Source organism: Neophocaena asiaeorientalis, unplaced genomic scaffold, assembly GCF_003031525.2.
Source record: "Neophocaena asiaeorientalis asiaeorientalis breed wild unplaced genomic scaffold, Neophocaena_asiaeorientalis_V1.1 scaffold91, whole genome shotgun sequence".
NCBI lineage: Eukaryota > Metazoa > Chordata > Mammalia > Artiodactyla > Phocoenidae > Neophocaena > Neophocaena asiaeorientalis.
Genome location: NW_020173198.1, coordinates 506,879 through 524,224, shown reverse-complemented (window position 1 = coordinate 524,224; position 17,346 = coordinate 506,879). Strand labels below are relative to the sequence as shown.

The 17,346-nt window shown below is 43.4% G+C and overlaps 2 protein-coding genes across 2 annotated transcripts; both read right to left on the bottom strand.

Moving 5' to 3' along the window:
• Positions 1-1,621: 1,621 nt before the first annotated feature.
• CHCHD2 (coiled-coil-helix-coiled-coil-helix domain containing 2) lies at positions 1,622-7,089 on the bottom strand. The gene is made up of 4 exons (XM_024744678.1): positions 6,934-7,089; positions 4,603-4,852; positions 3,170-3,320; positions 1,622-1,929 (listed from the first exon to the last, which is right to left on the bottom strand). Exons 1-4 carry the CDS (start codon positions 6,981-6,983, stop codon positions 1,919-1,921), a joined length of 462 nt encoding a protein of 153 aa, XP_024600446.1. The 5' UTR covers positions 6,984-7,089; the 3' UTR covers positions 1,622-1,918.
• A 5,182-nt stretch (positions 7,090-12,271) lies between these two features.
• On the bottom strand, positions 12,272-13,082 carry NUPR2 (nuclear protein 2, transcriptional regulator). The gene is made up of 2 exons (XM_024744589.1): positions 12,773-13,082; positions 12,272-12,481 (listed from the first exon to the last, which is right to left on the bottom strand). Exon 1 carries the CDS (start codon positions 13,073-13,075, stop codon positions 12,779-12,781), a length of 297 nt encoding a protein of 98 aa, XP_024600357.1. The 5' UTR covers positions 13,076-13,082; the 3' UTR covers positions 12,272-12,481; positions 12,773-12,778.
• Positions 13,083-17,346: the final 4,264 nt, after the last annotated feature.

Genomic DNA, 17,346 nt, shown 5'->3' with positions numbered 1-17,346 from the left:
CTTCATACAGGTGCTGAGCCCACAAAAACCCATTTAATGAGCATTTTACAATGCACTTCATATGCACTCTCATTGGGCCCCCAAAAACTGGTATTAAGCCAACTTTAGAGAGAATGTGACTTGCTCGATGAGGTGAGTAGGAGGGCCTAGGTGAACCTCAGATGTAGGCTCACGTGCTCTTTCCATTGTATCACGCTCACCATCTCTTCCACTCTGGGGAAATACTTTGCTGAACTGTTATATAGGAGTTGGTAAATGACTTTGTCCCTATCCTTAAAGGCCTCCAGCTTATTGAGATGCAACATCTGGTTCCAAAGATGAAAACACTGAATTCTCCTTTTACTTACTGTCAATAAGCCTTTTTCCCCGATTCTAAGCTGCAGACGCCTGCTGGCTTACACTTTAAATACATGACAAAAATCCCTTCTGACTTTAGGGCAAAAGGCCAATACACCTGGTGGATTATTCCCTGTGACCTTCTCTGTGTAGCCATGGCTCCCACCAGAGGCAGGCCAGGTCAGCCAGACTCTTGCATTCTATTGTCAGTGGTTCATTTTCCTTTGATTCAGTGATTCAACCATATTTGGGTACCCACCATGGAGCATCACGCCTTGGACATAAGGGGCGTTAACACTATGAACTCAGAAGTCCTGAGCCTTTAGGAAAATGGGCAAGAGCCCAATGATGAACCCAGGAGGGAATATGCTGGGGGACTGGCCAGTAGTGAACTGTCTGGTCATTTAGGTCCTTGAGCAAGGTAGTCTTGGCCTCTTTCAGGAAGTGAATGATTAGGTACAGAATGGAGCACTCTAAGAACACCACTGAGGACGAGGTAACAACTGAATAATTCACTTACTCAACAGCACTTCACTTACCTTGCAGTAACAGAGAGGAAAAAAAAATCAGATAATGGAAACTCTGACAGGTATATTTGAAAGTAGGAAAACTGCAGAGCATAATGGAGACTGGAGGTCAACTCCCAGAAGTAAATGAAATTTTGAGCTCTTTGTGAGGGATGGAGCTGGGTTCATTTAAAAAAAAAAAAAATGATGCCCCCCAAATTGCGTCCAACATGGACTTAAGACAGCTTGGAGAGGGCAACTTGAGTCTTTCAGGAAGAGAAAGCTACAATGCCTTAAGTAGAATAAAAACATCTGCAGGGAAACTGCCTATATTAAGAGAATGAATTTTCATCTCCAACCAATAAACTGGATAATCTAGGTTAACAATGACGTGTAGTGCTGACCTGGCCACAGGGAGCCCACACGTGTAATGGGTCTGCTCCCACATTTCCTGTATCATTCACCTGATTACAACAGTTAGTATTTTAGTTTCATTACTGCTCAGTTTACTGCACATTGGCTCCAAAGGCCTGTAGCACCTGGAATCTTTTTAATGAGCAGCATGCTTGCTAGGGAGCTACTCCTTACATAACTATTTCTCTACCAAAGCTCCTCAGGAAGCTCTGCCAGATCCTCCAGGCGGCCACTACTTTAATATCCAGAGACTACAGACTAGATACACATAAAGACACGTGGAGACAACTGTGTTCTTCTGCAAAATGCGTTCTGTTCAGCATGTGTACACCATGTGTGATTTACAACCTTATACTTGAGACACATTTGGAAATAAAATCACTTTATTCTAATTAATTCACAAACAAAAGCATGTTTAAGAGGCCACACAAACATCCGCCTAGCCCCAAACCCAGTATCATCTCAGGGAGCTTCTGTATGGTGAGAATATGGTGAGAATACCCTCTTCCACTGCAATCCTGAAGCACAAACGCTACTAATGATTGAGGAGCGGTTAACTGCTGGCTTCACACTTTATATCTTCACTATCAATTATATTTTTAATGCTAAATCAACCTGGTCATGAGAGATGATTTTTCATGCCTTCAACTGGAACTTCTTGATTAAGCTAACCCTGCAAACAGAAAAGGTTTGTTAGAAGAGCACTAGCTACATATTCTCAACAAAACCAAAGTCCTCCAAATTATGAAAGCAGGGGTGAAGCCCAAGGTTATTAGTTTCTTTCATAAGCTGTTTAAGGCTGCAACCAATAAAACTTCAACTCTACACTTTGAAGCAGAAATATAGTTACTTTGGTATTAGACATAGTTTCATCAAAGACTTCTGATAAACTTGGCCATGCAATGTCTTAATTCCACAGTTCGACCACCTATAAGGATTAACTTCTCCCCTATCCCTATTTCCTACATAAATGAAGGTGGGGAACTTTGAGAACCACTAGCCCAGACCAGGGTTTTAAAACGTTTTTCTGTAAACAATCAGGTAAATACTTTTCGCTTTGTGGGCCATATAGTCTCTGTCACAACTGCTCAACTCTTCCTTTGCCATGGAAAGCAGCCATAAACAACACCTAAATGAATAGGAGATGGCTGTGTTTCGATAAAATTACTTACAGAAACAGGTGTCAGGATGGCTTTGGTAAAGGGACCATAGGTGGCCAACCTCTGGCCTAGACCAATTCAGTATAAGAAGCCTGAAAAATGACTCTGTATATATTAAATATACTCTGTGACTCCATGAGAATCAACTATAGATTTATCCACAAAAACCCTTTCTAAGTTTCTAAATAAAATCTGCAGAACTATAAATAAATAAATAAAAATGCAGGCGGGAAAATGAAAATAATCATTTTTAATAGGTGGTGAACTCTTAGATTGACAGGAGGAAATCACACAAAAACAAGTTGACCGCCAACATTCCAGAGAACCTAACTCTCTAAGTCCCACCGAGGGATTTAATAAACTTGTCTCTCTCAAACGAGGCGTGCAGAATGACAACGCTGTATCAGATCTTGCGCTCATTCCTGGACTTCGGTGAAATCAGCACTGAGGCTATGCAACAACCACAATAAGATCTTGGCACACTCATCTATACCCGCCTAAGAAAGAATCAGAGTCAGAACGTAACTGAATCTGATTCTTCCTTAAGCAGGTAAAAGCCTAAGATAATGACTAGAAAACTCCGGACCAGCTCCTTGTTAGATTATTTTTAGAGTAATTTAAACAAAATCTCCTCTAATTTGTCAGTTTAATTTATTAAACACAGACTCCCTAAGTTTTATAAGGTCCAGGGGTACCATTCAGTGAATTAAGCAGATGCAAGTTCAACCATGGACTGATGCATCTATCACCTACCGTTCGCCAGTCTGCACTGTTTCAGCACCTCACTGAAACCTTCACAAAGCTTAAGGTCACCCTGGTTCTGGGCACACTCCAAAAACTGTTTCACCTCAAAAAGGCATGGGCCATTCTGCTGCTGCTGTGCCAGCTGGGTTCCCTGAGGCTCCTGCAAAGGCATAACATTCAGGACTGTTAAGAAAGGAAATCAGGGACTTCCCTGGTGGCGCAGCGGTTAAGAATCTGCCTGCCAATGCAGGGTGCATGGGTTCAAGCCCTGGGAATGGGTCCGGGAAGATCCCACATGCCGCGGAGCAACTAAGCCCGTGAGCCACAACTACTGAGCCTGCACTCTAGGGCCTGTGAGCCACAACTACTGAGCCTGCGTGCCTAGAGCCCGTGCTCCCCAACAAGAAGCCACTGTAATGAGCAGCAGAGTAGCCCCCTCCCAAAGCCTGCACACAATGGAGAGGAGCCCCCACTCGCCGCAACTAGAGAAAGCCCACACGCAGCAACGAAGACCCAACGCAGCCAAAAATGAATGAATGGAAATCAGACTTACACCCGAACAAAGAGCAATAACCACTCTTTGAGGTTAATTGGGGGAACAGAACTAGAACCAGATGCAAATTAAAGTTTCTATCTAATAACGTGGACAGTGAAAAAAATTAAAGGCAGAAAGAAATGAGCTTTAACAAAAATCCCAGTTGTCATCAGAAAGATTCATGAACAAAGATGCAAATTAAGTGGTTATCTGGGCATCTAAAGACCAGTGGTTCAATGATGTTTCATGGAGGAAAAAATGGGCCTACTACAGAAAAATAGATGGATGAGAGTTTTAAGTACATCAGAAATACAGTAGAGTATACACCCATGCTCCTTAGAGGAGAAAATTCACGTATCTCAGAAAGAAGGGCAGTGGCAAATATCAGGTAAGAGATGAGAGAGCACAGAGCCATCAAAAAGATTTCTGAACACTTAACGAAGATTGAGACTGAATCAGTTGTGACCATGACAAACAAAACATATATATGTATATGTGTATATATTTATATTCATTCATTCATTCACTCATTCATTTATTTATGCCAGGCCACACAGCTTCTGGGGTCTTAGTTCCCCAACCAGGGATTGAACCCTGGGCCCACGACAGTGAAAGCGGCAAGTCTTAACCACTGGATCACCCGGGAATCCCCCAAAATATTTAAAATAAGGGGTAAGTGGCTGTTTGACAGTCCATCAGGTTGAACTGCCACAATTCTACTCGAGAAGAAATACCATTTGTCCAGGACTCTCTGACACTGGCCTAAGTAAGGTACTAACTCAACTGCTGCCAAATATGGATAAACCATTCTCCACAGGTGGAGACAGTCCCAATACATAAGGCACTTACAACTAACTAGGTTTTCTCATAAATACACCACCGAAGAGAATGCTGCCCCAAATCTTACCTGGTAAGTGATGTCAGGCCTTGAGGGCTCAGCATTACTTCCTCCACTGAAGCCACCAGTGATGGCATGACCCAGAGTGTGGCCGACGGCAGAACCCACAGCCACGCCGGCTGCAGTGGTTGCCATCTGGGCCATCAGACCTGGCTGCCGAGGACCAGCAGCAGGTGAGCCAACAGCAGATGGTGGAGCCACTGCTGGTGGCTGAGCTGCGGGCGCTGGCCTGGGTGCAGTTCTCATCTGAGGCGCCCGGCTGTGAAAGAAAGGAACAGAAAGTATAAAGTTCCCACTCCCAACCAAGTTTGGAAATTGTCAACTTTTTTTTTTTAATAAATCCAACAGGATATTAAGTCGACGCTATATTCTTTTTTAAAAAATAATATTTATTTATTTGGCTGTACGGGTCTTCATTGCAGCATGTGGAATCTTCAATTGCAGCATGTGGAATCTTCAGTTGCGGCATGAGGGATCTAGTTCCCTGACCAGGGACTGAACCCAGGCCCCCTGCATTGGGAGCGAGGAATCTTAACCACTGGACCATCAGGGAAGTCCCAGGAAATTGTCAACTTAAATAAACAAACAAACAAACGAAAACCCCTTGTATATTAAAATAACCTCAGGATTTCATTTTAAATTATTAAATGCAAATACTACATACATACAAGAAAACCTTACAGAACACAATTCCCTGAACTATTTACATCATTTTCTCTTTAACCTTTTACGGTTGTAATCACCAAGTATAAATGTTTTTTTCCCTGCTTTTTTCCAACCATTTCCATGTATTCACAAAGTCTATAGTATCTTTAGAGAACACAGTTATTCCAATGTCATAAAAATCAATATAACTGTTAATGAGACAAAAGCCTCTACCTTCATGGAGCTGACATCCTATTGAGGGATCAAATAAATGTTAAGAAAAAAATATTGAGAGCGAGGGCAGCATGTTGTGGGATACTGCAATTTTAAGACAGTCAAGGGAGGTCTCACTGAGCTGGTAACAATTGAATGAACACGGAAAGATAGTTATCTGGGGAAATAAACTAATCCAATTCCTTCATTTTACAGATTAGAAAACTGAAGCCCAGTAAGTGGAAGTGACTTGCCTGAACTGTTATACCTAAACTGATTTCAACTATTTCCCATCTGTAGAACATTTGGATGCCTTCAAAATTTCACTAATATGTCCAATGTTGTTCCAAAAATCTTTCACACAGATTTCTGCATTTTTAGATTGTGGTTTCCCTTCCTTTGGATAGCAGCGTCTTTCCATTACGTGAACTCCTTCCCTACACTCCTAGCATGCAGTCTGAACACAATTCACCTTAGTCTAGAGAAGCAACATGGTCCTCTGCTAAATGTCCTGAATTTGTCACCGGATAACTCAGGTCTAAGACCTGGCTTCTCTACTTATTGGTGGCATGACCTTGGACAAGTCACTTATTCTGAGTCTCCAGTTTCCTTATTCCTGTAAAACATGAAAATATCTACCTCTGAGGCTACAAGGAGGTGCAACTGGCAGTACATTTTACAAGTATTTTATCAACTAGAAAACGTCATGTACATGTGAGACCTTAGTGACTGTGTCCCCTACTGGGCCGAGCCCTTAGAATGCTCACTGCTCCTGGAAGGTGCTCAAAGATTATTTACTGAATTGAAATACGATCGTTTCTCCTGATTATACTACCTTGCACTTTTTTTCTTGCTATTTTTAAAAAAAATCTATTTAATTAATTATTTTTGGCTGCATTGGGTCTCCGTTGCTGCGCGTGGGCTTTCTCTAGTTGCCGCGAGGGGGGGCTACTCTGCATTGTGGTGCGCGGGCTTCTCATTGCGATGGCTTCTCTTGTTGTTGAGCATGGGCTCTAGGCACAAGGGCTTCAGTGGTTGTGGTGTGCGGGCTTCAGAAGTTGTGGTGCACAGGCCCAGCAGCTCCGCGGCACATGGGATCCTCCCAGACCAGGGCTCGAACCCACGTCCCCAGCACTGGCAGGCGGATTCTTAACCACTGCGCCACCAGGGAAGCTCTTCTTGCTGTTTTAAACGTTTCAGCCAGATTACACTTAAGAATGTCCATTTCCTTCTAGAAGTGGCCTGTTTTAACTTAAAATGGACCCTAAGTATTTTAAGTAATAATTCATGGACATTCCAAATTAGCAAGTTTGCCACTAACGGGAAAACTAGCCAAACCAGCTTACGGCGACCGGATGCGGGCCCACGCCGCCCCAACCTTCGGACGCCCCAGTCCCCCGCCGCCCAGCCGCCCCGAGGCCCAGCGCAACCTCCCTCTGCGTCACGGCGCCGTCAGGGCCCCAAACCTCGCGGTGGCCTCACCTGGCCGGAGGGGCTACGCGGGAAGTGCGGCTTCGACTTCCACGAGGCATCTTAAACGCGGGACGAAGCAGGGTCGACAAGCGCAATACTCGCAGGCAACCCTGGCTGCTTCTGCGACGCGCGAGAGCGGAAGTTGGAAGGCGGGGCTGGACTCAGCGCGCGGCCAATCAGAGCACAGGCAGAGGCCTTCCTTTCGCCGACGTCTCCGCGGGTCTGAAGGTCACAGGAAGAGCAGGACGTCATGGCGGCGCCTTGTCGTGCACGGTTTACGTCAGGAGCTCGGCGCCAGGACTGTTTAGAAAACCGGAAGTGTCCGTGGTTGTCGTGCAGACCTTGTCCTCCGAACCTAGCGCGAGTCACAACCGCTAGCTGTTGCTTCCTAGGGCACAAGGACCGTCGCTACTACCTTCAAACGTTTGCCTTATTAACATGGTAGGTCAGCTCCAATCTTGAGTGAGTGAGTCAGAGCTCTGGCGTGATTGTCGCTGGACCTTGGGCCAGTTACTTAACCGTTCTCACCATTAAGTTACTCATTTGGGTAAATATTTTTTGAGGCACAATGTGGGCACATAATAAGACGGAAAACTTTAGGGATCGACAGAGCTGAGTTGGTTCTACGTGTATTTTGTCCGTGGATCCAGTCAACAAAAGTTAAATTCAGACAGTAATAATGCCTTACATTTATGTGTTTCATACATTTTCAAACCCCTTTCATATATTATAGAATTTGTGCCCGTAACTGGTATGGTATTCGTTCACTGATAATTAAGTGAGATGTTCTGAATGATCTCCAAGTGCTAGCTAGGTTCTGGAAATAGAGCAGGAAATAAGACTACCTCCAAGGGGTTTAAATTCAGGGAGGCAAGAGACAAAACACCTACATAAATTAGATGGTGGTGATATGAAGCGAAAGCAGGGTAAGGGTGGTAGGGAGTTAGGGGTTGGAGAGGGCATGAGTCTTTGAAGAGGAAGTATTTGAATGGAGTCCTTGAGGAAGTGCGGAAGCAAGCCTCGTGTTTATCAAGGGTACGAGCATTCCTGGCAAAGGGAATGGCAACTGCAAAGGCCCCAAGGATCTGTGCTTCAGTGATACTTGGTGTGAAATGCTTTTAACAGTACATTTTAGCGCCTCTGCAGTAGGCGACAAGTTAACTAGTGGCATTTCATGGGGGGCTTCATGGGACAGTCCTTGGGGGTGGGGTGGGATTTATGGAGGAGAGAAAGCAGAGGTAGAACCTCCATTTCTGCTTGGATGCCAATCAGAAATTTCCCCCTTCCACCAGAGGTAGCAGAGTTTAACACAGCCTTTCCAGCAACAGCAGAATGTTTGTGGAACTGAGGGGTAAATAATGCAAAAAACTTTTGTGAAAAAGTTTTATTTTCACAGAACTTTTTAAAGCAATGAAAGGTTTACAAATGATAAGCCTTTGTATTCGCCTTTGGATAATTCATAAAAAGAGATGGGAGAAAGGAACTTTATTTATAAAGAACATTCTGGCACCAGAAGAGCTTAGAGTGAGCAGAGCTTTGGACAGACAGGCATGCAGACCAGAACAGAGACAATTTTAATCATACTTAGCTAAGTCACTAATTCCTAAATTGAAGAGAGAAAATTAGATGTTTGTACAAGGTTATTTTGTGATAGTAAAAGATTAAACAATCTAAATTCCTGTCAGCAGAATACAGGTAAAAAAAAATATGGCACATTCACACAATATGCAGCTATAAAAAAGAAAGAAGTTTTTCTGTGTATTGATATGAAATGATTTCCAAGGTAAACTGTCAAGAGAAAAAAAGCAAGGGGCAGAATTGAATATAGGGTGCTGTTTGTGAAATGGAGAGAAAAGCCCATAGTGTCCATGCATAAAATATCTTTAGCTGATAACACTGGTTGCCTTCAGGCAGTGGGCACAGGGGTGAGACTTTTACTGATAAAATTTTCTATCTCTTGGATTTTGAAACAGTTAATGTATTACCTCTATTCAAAAAAAAAGGACATGTAAAAAGTTAAAATGAATAGCAAAAAAGTGGGAATTGAAAATAAATAGAATTCTGCTACCTATCATTTGCAGTTTGGTGGGTTAGGTGTGCCGAAGTTCACACTTTAGTAAAATTTATATACCAACTTATTCCGTAGTGATCACAGTCATTCTCAACAAATGCAATTACAGTGATCAAAATTTGAACAACGAACTCTTGCAGGCATTGTTACAGATATTTGATACAGATATTTGGCTGAGTGGACTTTTGATGATTGCAATAAAAATTCTACTGAAATTAGGTGGTAAATATCAGAAGTTTTAAAACTGTGCAAACTCTGTTCCAGAAATTCCATGTCTAAGAATTTGAGAAAGTCATGAATGTGAAAGAAATTAGCCATAAGGATGTTGATTTAACAAAATGTATAAAATAGGGAAAACGTGAAATAACCTAAGTGTCCTGCAATATACAATTAGTTAAATAAGTTATAATACATACATACAATGAAATGCTATGCAGCCATTTAAAATGTTGTGAAAGAATATCTGAAGTGAGAAGTATCTTCACAAAACACCAAGTGAAAGAGCAGGTTACAAAGTAGTATACATAGTATGTTTGTATTTTGAGAAAGTTCTTTTATATTTTAAAGGCTGTAATTATATACATCCCAGTAGTGATGTAATCCATTGGATAGTGATTTCTTTCTTCCTTCCTTTTTTTTTTTTTTGGCTTGTCTGTATTTTCCAATTTGTCTACAGTGAACACACAATAATTAAACCTACATTGGTGGTTTAAAATATGTCCTCAAATTCCTTGACACTCCCTTCAAAAGGTGGAGCCTAATTCCTCTCCAGCCTCCTGAAAGACCCTGAGTTAGAATCATCCAGCTAAGCCACTCCCAAATTGTTGACCCACAGAAACTGAGATAGTAATTTGTTACACAACAATAGGTAACTAATACACATAACTTCTACAGTGAGCATATTTAAATTTTAAAAGCTCTAGTATCTAAAATGAGCAAAATCTAGTTAGAACAGCTTACAGTGTTGCTTTAACATAGCTGATGTCTGGGTATGCTGTACTTTACAGCAGGAATTGTGTAGGAACTGAGATGTTTAAGACATTAAGGTCCATACACTGTAAATGCAGTTTTTTCTTTGGATAACTAAGACATAGTTATATGAATATAGTGACTTGCACATATCAGACAAAAAAGAATGAATGAATGAATTAAACTGTTGATCTGAAAGTACAGAATACTATAAAACAAATGGTTAAGTGGTGTTTATATGAAGTTCTAAAGGATTTTAAAGGAATGGACATTCAGTGTGGATGAATGCTTCTGGGAGAAAGTGGCACTTGGTGCCACTTTCACTTAGGTGAAATTAGTTTTAGAAAAATTAAAATTGTAAAGGGCACACTGAGTAGCACAGCACAGATTCAAAGGAAGAAGCAGAATTGAATATGGTGAAGTTAGAGGACAGAAGACATGTGTCACGAACCAGTGTGTTTTTGGAAGTTGTGAGAAACAAACTTAAGAAAATCCAATAGATGGGGACTTGCCTGGTGGTCCAGTGCCTTCCAATGCGGGGGACGCGAGTTCCATCCCTGGTCGGGGAACTAAGATCCCACATGCTGCAAGGCAACTAAGCCTGCGTGGCACAACTAGAGAGAGAAAACCCGCATGCCACAACTAGAGAGAAGCCTGTGTGCTGCAAGGAAAGATCCCGTGTGCCGCAATGAAGATCCCATGTACCACAGCTAAGATGCGATGCAGCCAAAAAAAAAAAAAAAGAAATGCAATAGATGATTTGCAGCACAATATAAGGCATCTAAGCTTTTTGGCCTGCAAGGTTAGAGCAGCACTGAGGATCTTTATATTATTAAAATGGTCTTCTGAAGATTAATCTGGACATGTTTGAGATATAGCAGAGGGAGACTAGGGGTAAGGAAAAAAATCCTGAAGGCTAAGACAGTGGTGATGTGGACATTATTACTAATTATTTGAGTGCCTATTGTATACCAGGCACTGAGAGCTTTACGTGCGTTATTTCATTTATGCCTCACAAGAACTCTTGAAATAGGTACTGTATCATCCCTATTTTATAGGTAAGGAAACAGATGCTTAGAGTTTAAGCAACTTGCCCAAGTCCATACAGGTGTTTGACTCCAAAGTGAAGACTTTTACCATACCACACTGTCTGAATGTTGGAGACATTTTAAAATAATGAAGTGAGTGAAAAAATTTAAGACTTCCTTGGCAGTCCAGTGGTTAAGACTCCGCACTCCCAATGCAGGGGGCAAGGGTTCCATCCCTGGTTGGGATACTAAGATCTTGCATGCTGCATGGTGCGGCCAAAAAAAAAAAAGGACTTCGTGACTAGAGAGGAAGGAGAAGAGGGATCACGTTCTGTAAACTTAAAAATAATTACCATTGGGGCTTCCCTGGTGGCGCAGTGGTTGAGAGTCCGCCTGCCAATGCAGGGAACGCGGGTTCGTGCCCCGGTCCGGGAAGATCCCACATGCCACGGAGCGGCTGGGCCCGTGAGCCATGGCCGCTGAGCCTACGCGTCTGGAGCCTGTGCTCCGCAACGGGAGAGGCCACAACAGTGAGAGGCCCGCGTACCGCAAAAAAAAATAATAATAATAAATTACTATTTATTGAGCACCGGTTATGTGCCAAGCCCTTAAGGGTGTCACATTTTATTTATTTTATCTATAATCCTGTTTGGCGAGGTAACCCAATATTATTCCCATTTTACAAATGCAAAACCTGAAGCATGGTGGAACTTGAAAGTAGCTACCACTCAGAAGTTTGCTGAATGCCAGATTGATGAACACCCATAGCTAGGATTAAAATTCAAGTTGTTCCTTCCAGAACACCACCCTTCTCCCCCAACAAAGGACTCACCGCTGGGTGCAGAGACCTGACTGAATGCAGAGTGAAGAGAAAGAAAAGGGACCCTGCCATACTCTGCATAATTTTTAAACTATAACCCTAGTTCTTGGACATGGAGTTTGTGGGTGGTTCTGAACCACAGAAGGATGTCTACAGTTGAGGAAAACTGTGATGCTGGGAAGAGTGAATGTTTTTGAGTATCTGTTATGCCAGGTTTTCTAATTAGCTGTATGACCTCTGGAAAGTTACTTGAGTTCTGTGCCTCAGAATCCCGTCCGTAAAATGGAGCTAGCATTCGCTTCAAAGGATTGCTGTGGGGTCAGCAGTGCAGAGAATTCCTATCTTTGTTCTGCCCACATTCGTCTTTGTGACCTCTTCTTTGCAGATAAGAACTCAAATATTTGTGGACTTGAAACAAGTTACCACAGCAACTTAAAAAAAACACCAGAAGAGTTTAAATGCCATTCTTGCTGCTCTTTTAATTAAAAACCCTAAACAGGCATACCCACTTGGATGTTACTTAATTAACAATCAGTGAGGAAAAGATACTGAACTTAAGCGATGTCGAAAAGAAGTTCTGTTGACCAACATGGACTGTTCCCCTTAGGACCAGAGTTATAGCTGGAGTCAGAGAAAGTACTTTTATCACGTCCTTTGGGTATGGGTATTCTGTTGGAAACCAGACAAAAACAAAAATCAATTCTCTTTAGTCCGTGCATAAACACTGGAAGTAAATCCCTTACTTGTATTTTTAGAAAGATGTTTTCTGCGTTTCCTAGCCCCTTCTACCCAACTAAAAAATTCCAAAAGGTAGAATTTTAACTGCCGCCGGGAGACAGGCTGGGAGTTTAGGGGGCCCAACTAATGACTCGCTACGCGGGGCAGCCTCAGGAGGGGGCGACTGTGCCCCGTTCGAGTCGCAGGGGGCGGACCGGAGCGCTCCCGCGGGCTCGCACGCACCAGCACTCAGGCGAGACGGGTGCGCGGCCGGGGCTGCAGCTGGCGCTGGCGACGCTTGCGCTGGCCGTTGAGGAGCTTCTGCGCGATCCTGCGCTCGTGGCCGCCGGGCACCCGCCAGTTGGTGCGCAGTTCCCGCTCGCGCCGCGTCCGGCCCTTGCTGCGCCCGGCCCCGCAGGCCGGGAAGTCGCGCAGGTAGTAGTAAGCCGGACAGTCATAGAGCTCCTCCTCGGAGCCAACCAGCGGCCACGCTTCGGGTGGCGGCAGCTGGGCCTGACCCTGGACACCAGGAAACGCCAGGTCCATCGCGCCTGGCCTCCTGGTCTGCCGCTCGCGCTCCGCCGAATGGGGCGGGGCCTAGGGCTGACGTCACAGGACCGGGAAGGTACTCCGCGCGAGGCCTCTGCGATCTGGTACCTGGAACCGTGATCCTTTCCTCCATCCCGGCCTGTGCGCCGCCTGAGCGAGAAGGGTATTTGGCAAAATTCGACCAAACACTTGTTTATGTCGGTCAAAAATGGGAAATTATCCAAGTATCAAGTGTGAGGGAGCTGTGCATTACTCCGGCGGACTTTTATCAGCATTGAACATTTTGTTAGGCTATTTGATGACAGGAGTAAGTGCTCAATAAATGATGCAAAGTGAAAAATGAGCTTCTGAAGTAATATCTTTGGTATCCCAGTAATATATATTTAAAACATGTCTGGAGTGAAAGGAAATGCGCTGGAATGCTAAAAGTACTTCTAGCTGGTAGGGACATACACACATTAGTTCTTTTTTCCTTTCCACAGTCCACGTGTTTGATAAGGGGTACGAATTAACTGTATTAAGCGAGCGAGCGATTAAGAAGGGAAAGTCACCCTGCCTGGTGCAAGGCCGGGAACCGCGTGCAATTTCGGATTATCAGCAGGTGCCCAAGCCCTGCGGCCAGGGGACGCTAAAATTATGGTAGCTTGATGCGCCGGCAGTTTTGGGGTGAGGGCCGAGAGTTGGGAGCGGCCGCGCGGGGGAACCAGCGCGAGCCCAGCGTCCCACCCGCCAGCCCCGGTTGCGCCCAGCCCCGCGGGCGTTGGGGGAAGGATGCTCCCTGAGAGCTGCAGAGGCGAGAGGAATCAGGCCGAGTGGCCTACGCTCAGAAAAGTCCAGACCTACCTCCTCGCCGAGGGCAGCTGCACAGCTGAGCAGGAGTCATTAACACCCTGCGGCACCCGAGGCTCTGCGGTGACTACCCGGTCTAATTACCTAATTACTGTCTCCGTAAACGCTGCTCTCAGGGAGTTATTGCGAAGAATGCCTTTGTTTTGGTTTGGTTTAACTAGCGCAGATAATTCTCTTCCCACGAAAATTGCATCTATCCCCTCGGGGATTTTCTTTTTAATAGATCGAAAATAATTCAATACTTTAAAAAAAAGTCCTTTTCAGGTATTTGATCTTGCTGAGTTTCTGTCTGTGACCAAGTTGCCAATTTGAGTTTTTTTTCTGCTCTCTGAAGTATCCCTGGTGGGGCGTGGCCTACATACCACGCTCTGAGGGCAATTTTGTTAGTTCCTTAAATGAGCAAATCCCAAGAGAGAGTTTTTAATAAAACGCAGAGAGGATTTTCTCTTCCACCCACGTGTCTTACACCTGCTACTGGGAAAGAGAAGCTAATATTTATCCCTCTACCACCCTCCCACACATCATCTCTTTTAAAAACTCTCTTTAGAATGTTATGAAAATATTCAGACCTTCTCAGAAGTGAAAATAGAACAAAGAACTCCCGTATCCCATCACATGGATTCAACAATTATCAAGATCCTGTCAGGTTTGCTTTACCCCTTTCTGTTTTGCTCTGCTGCAGACCTTATGTCATTTTACTCCTGTATATCTCAATATACAGCTCTAAAAAACTAGACTTTTTTCCATAACCTCAATGCCATTTTCATACTTGACAAAGTCAACTTGGCCCTGTTATCATCTAAAACCCAGTCCAGAATCAAATTTCTCTGATTGTCTAAAAGACAATAGAAAACATACAACTCAGAATACATACAGAATCTACACATGAAATTTTCTTGTATGGTGTTTAAGTCTCTTATAATCTAGGGTGGGCCCCTGCCCTTTTCATTTTTCCCTGTCATGACTTGCTGCAAAAACTGGGTCAGTTGTCCTGTAAAATGCCCCACTTTGTGGATTTTTCTGTTTCCTTGTCGTGTCATTTAACTTCTTCCTCTCTCTCTCCCATATTGTGTAAATGGAGGTTGGCTCTAGAGGCTAGGAGGTGATGTGTGTTGGTATCACACCAGGAGACCCGCAATAGCTCATGGTCCCAGTTTCAGTGATCGGTAGGCTCAGGTGGTGACAAGCCTGCCCCTGCAATTGTATAGTTCCACATTAAGCTTTTATCTAATAGTTTCAACGATAGTTCATTGCTTTATTTGCTGTTTTGTTCATCTGCTATTATCTCATTAGGGGCTGTGAAATGGTAATTTTCTAATTCAATCCTTTCTTCCACACTTATTAGCTAGAATTCTTTCCCTCATGAATTTAGACTCTTTGGTTACCCTGATATATCTTTTTTCTTCCAGTTTTATTGGTATATAGTTGATGTACAGCACTGTATAAGGTGTACAGTGAAATGATTTGACTTAATACTTCATGAAATGAGGACCACAGTAAATTTAGTGAACATCCATCATCTCATATAGATACAAAATTGAATAGAAAAACATTTTTTTTGTGTGATGAGAACTCAGGATTTGCTCTGTTAACTTTTGTATATCACATACAGCAGTGTTAATTATATTTATCATGTTGTATGTTACATCTCTAGTACTTATTTGTCTTATAGCTGGATGTTTGTATCTTTTGACTACCTTCATCCGATTCCCCCTCCCCCCCATACCACTCTCCCACACATTACCACTAGACCTGTCCTACAAGAAATGCTACAGGGATTCCTTCAGGTTGAAATGAAAGGACGCGAGACAGTAACATGTAGCCAGATATAGACATAAAGATCCCTGTTAAAGGTAAATACATGGGCACATATAAAAACCTATTGTTGGCGCTTCCCTGGTGGTGCAGTTGTTGAGAATCCACCTGACAATACAGGGGACACGGGTTTGATCCCTGGTCCGGGAAGATCCCACATGCTGCGGAGCAACTAAGCTCATGCGCCACAACTACTGAGCCTGTGCTCTAGAGCCCGTGAGCCACAACTACTGAGCCCACGTGCTGCAACTAGTGAAGCCCGCGCGCCTAGAGCCCGTGCTCCACAATGAGAGAAGCCACCACAATGAGAAATCCGCGCACTGCAACGAAGAGTAGCCCCCACTCGCCGCAACTAGAGAAAGCCTACATGCAGCAAGGAAGACCCAACACAGCCCTAAATAAATAAAACCTATTGTTATAAATTTTTTTGTAACCCCACTTTTAATTTTTCACAGGATTTAAGAGACAAATGCTACAGTAATCAAAACATGTAGTACTGGAATAAGGCAGACATATACACCAATGAATCAGAATAGAGAACCCAGAAGTAAGCTCTTGCATATATGATCAAATGCTTTTCAACATTTGGTTCTGGGTAAACTGGATATCCATATGCAAAAGAATGAAATTGGACCTTTACCTTACATCCAATACAAAAATTAACTCAAAATGAATCAAAGACCTAAACATAAGCTCTAAATCTATAAAACTCTTAGAAGCAAACATAGTGGGAAAGCTTTATGACATTGGATTTGGCAATGATTTCTTGGATATGACACCAAAAGCACAGACAACAAAAGAAAAAATAGATAAATTAGACCTCATCAAACTTGAAAACTTTTGTGCATCAAAGAACACTATGAAGAGAGTGAGAAAGCAACTTATGGAATGAAAGAAAGTATTTGCAAATCATTTATCTGATAAGGGTTTAATATCCAGAATATATGAAGAACTCCTACAACTCAACAACAACCAAAAAACAACCCAGTTTGATAGTGGGCAACAGACTTGAATATACATTTCTCCTTTCCTAACCTTCCTTGCCATATTGATTTCTAGCCCCCTGTGGTACTCCAGCAGCTGTGATAAACAATATGGGGTCTGTGCCAGTTACCAATTTATTGCCTTTTGGCTCCAAATTCACCCTTCATTGCTTGCTGTGCAAAAATTGGAGCTGGACCATTTAAGTATTTTTTTCTTTACCAGTTGGCACAATGTTAGTCTTTGTCAGGTGAGGGCTCCGGAGAGTAATTGCAGGAGGAAGGGGTTTCCTTTCTAATTCTAATGTACTCTTTCAGCAGGCTCCTGCAGCATGCATGGGTTCCTTAATGCTCAGCTCCTGCAGTGCAGATGGCTTCCCCAGCACCAGGGTTCTGCAGCTCATGTAGCTCTTCCAGAGCCCCACTCCTGCAGTGACAGTGGCCAGCACCACCCAGCCAGTAGTTTTCCCCTGAATCCTCCCATCCTTGGTTGCCCTTGTGTCAGGGTGCCTCCATTGAGATACCTCTCCAAGAATGACTTTCCTTGACACCCTAGAAGGTAGGTTTCTGGCAAGTTCTGGAGGGCATATTTCCAGCAACTACCATTGCTGTGTAAAGCTCAGC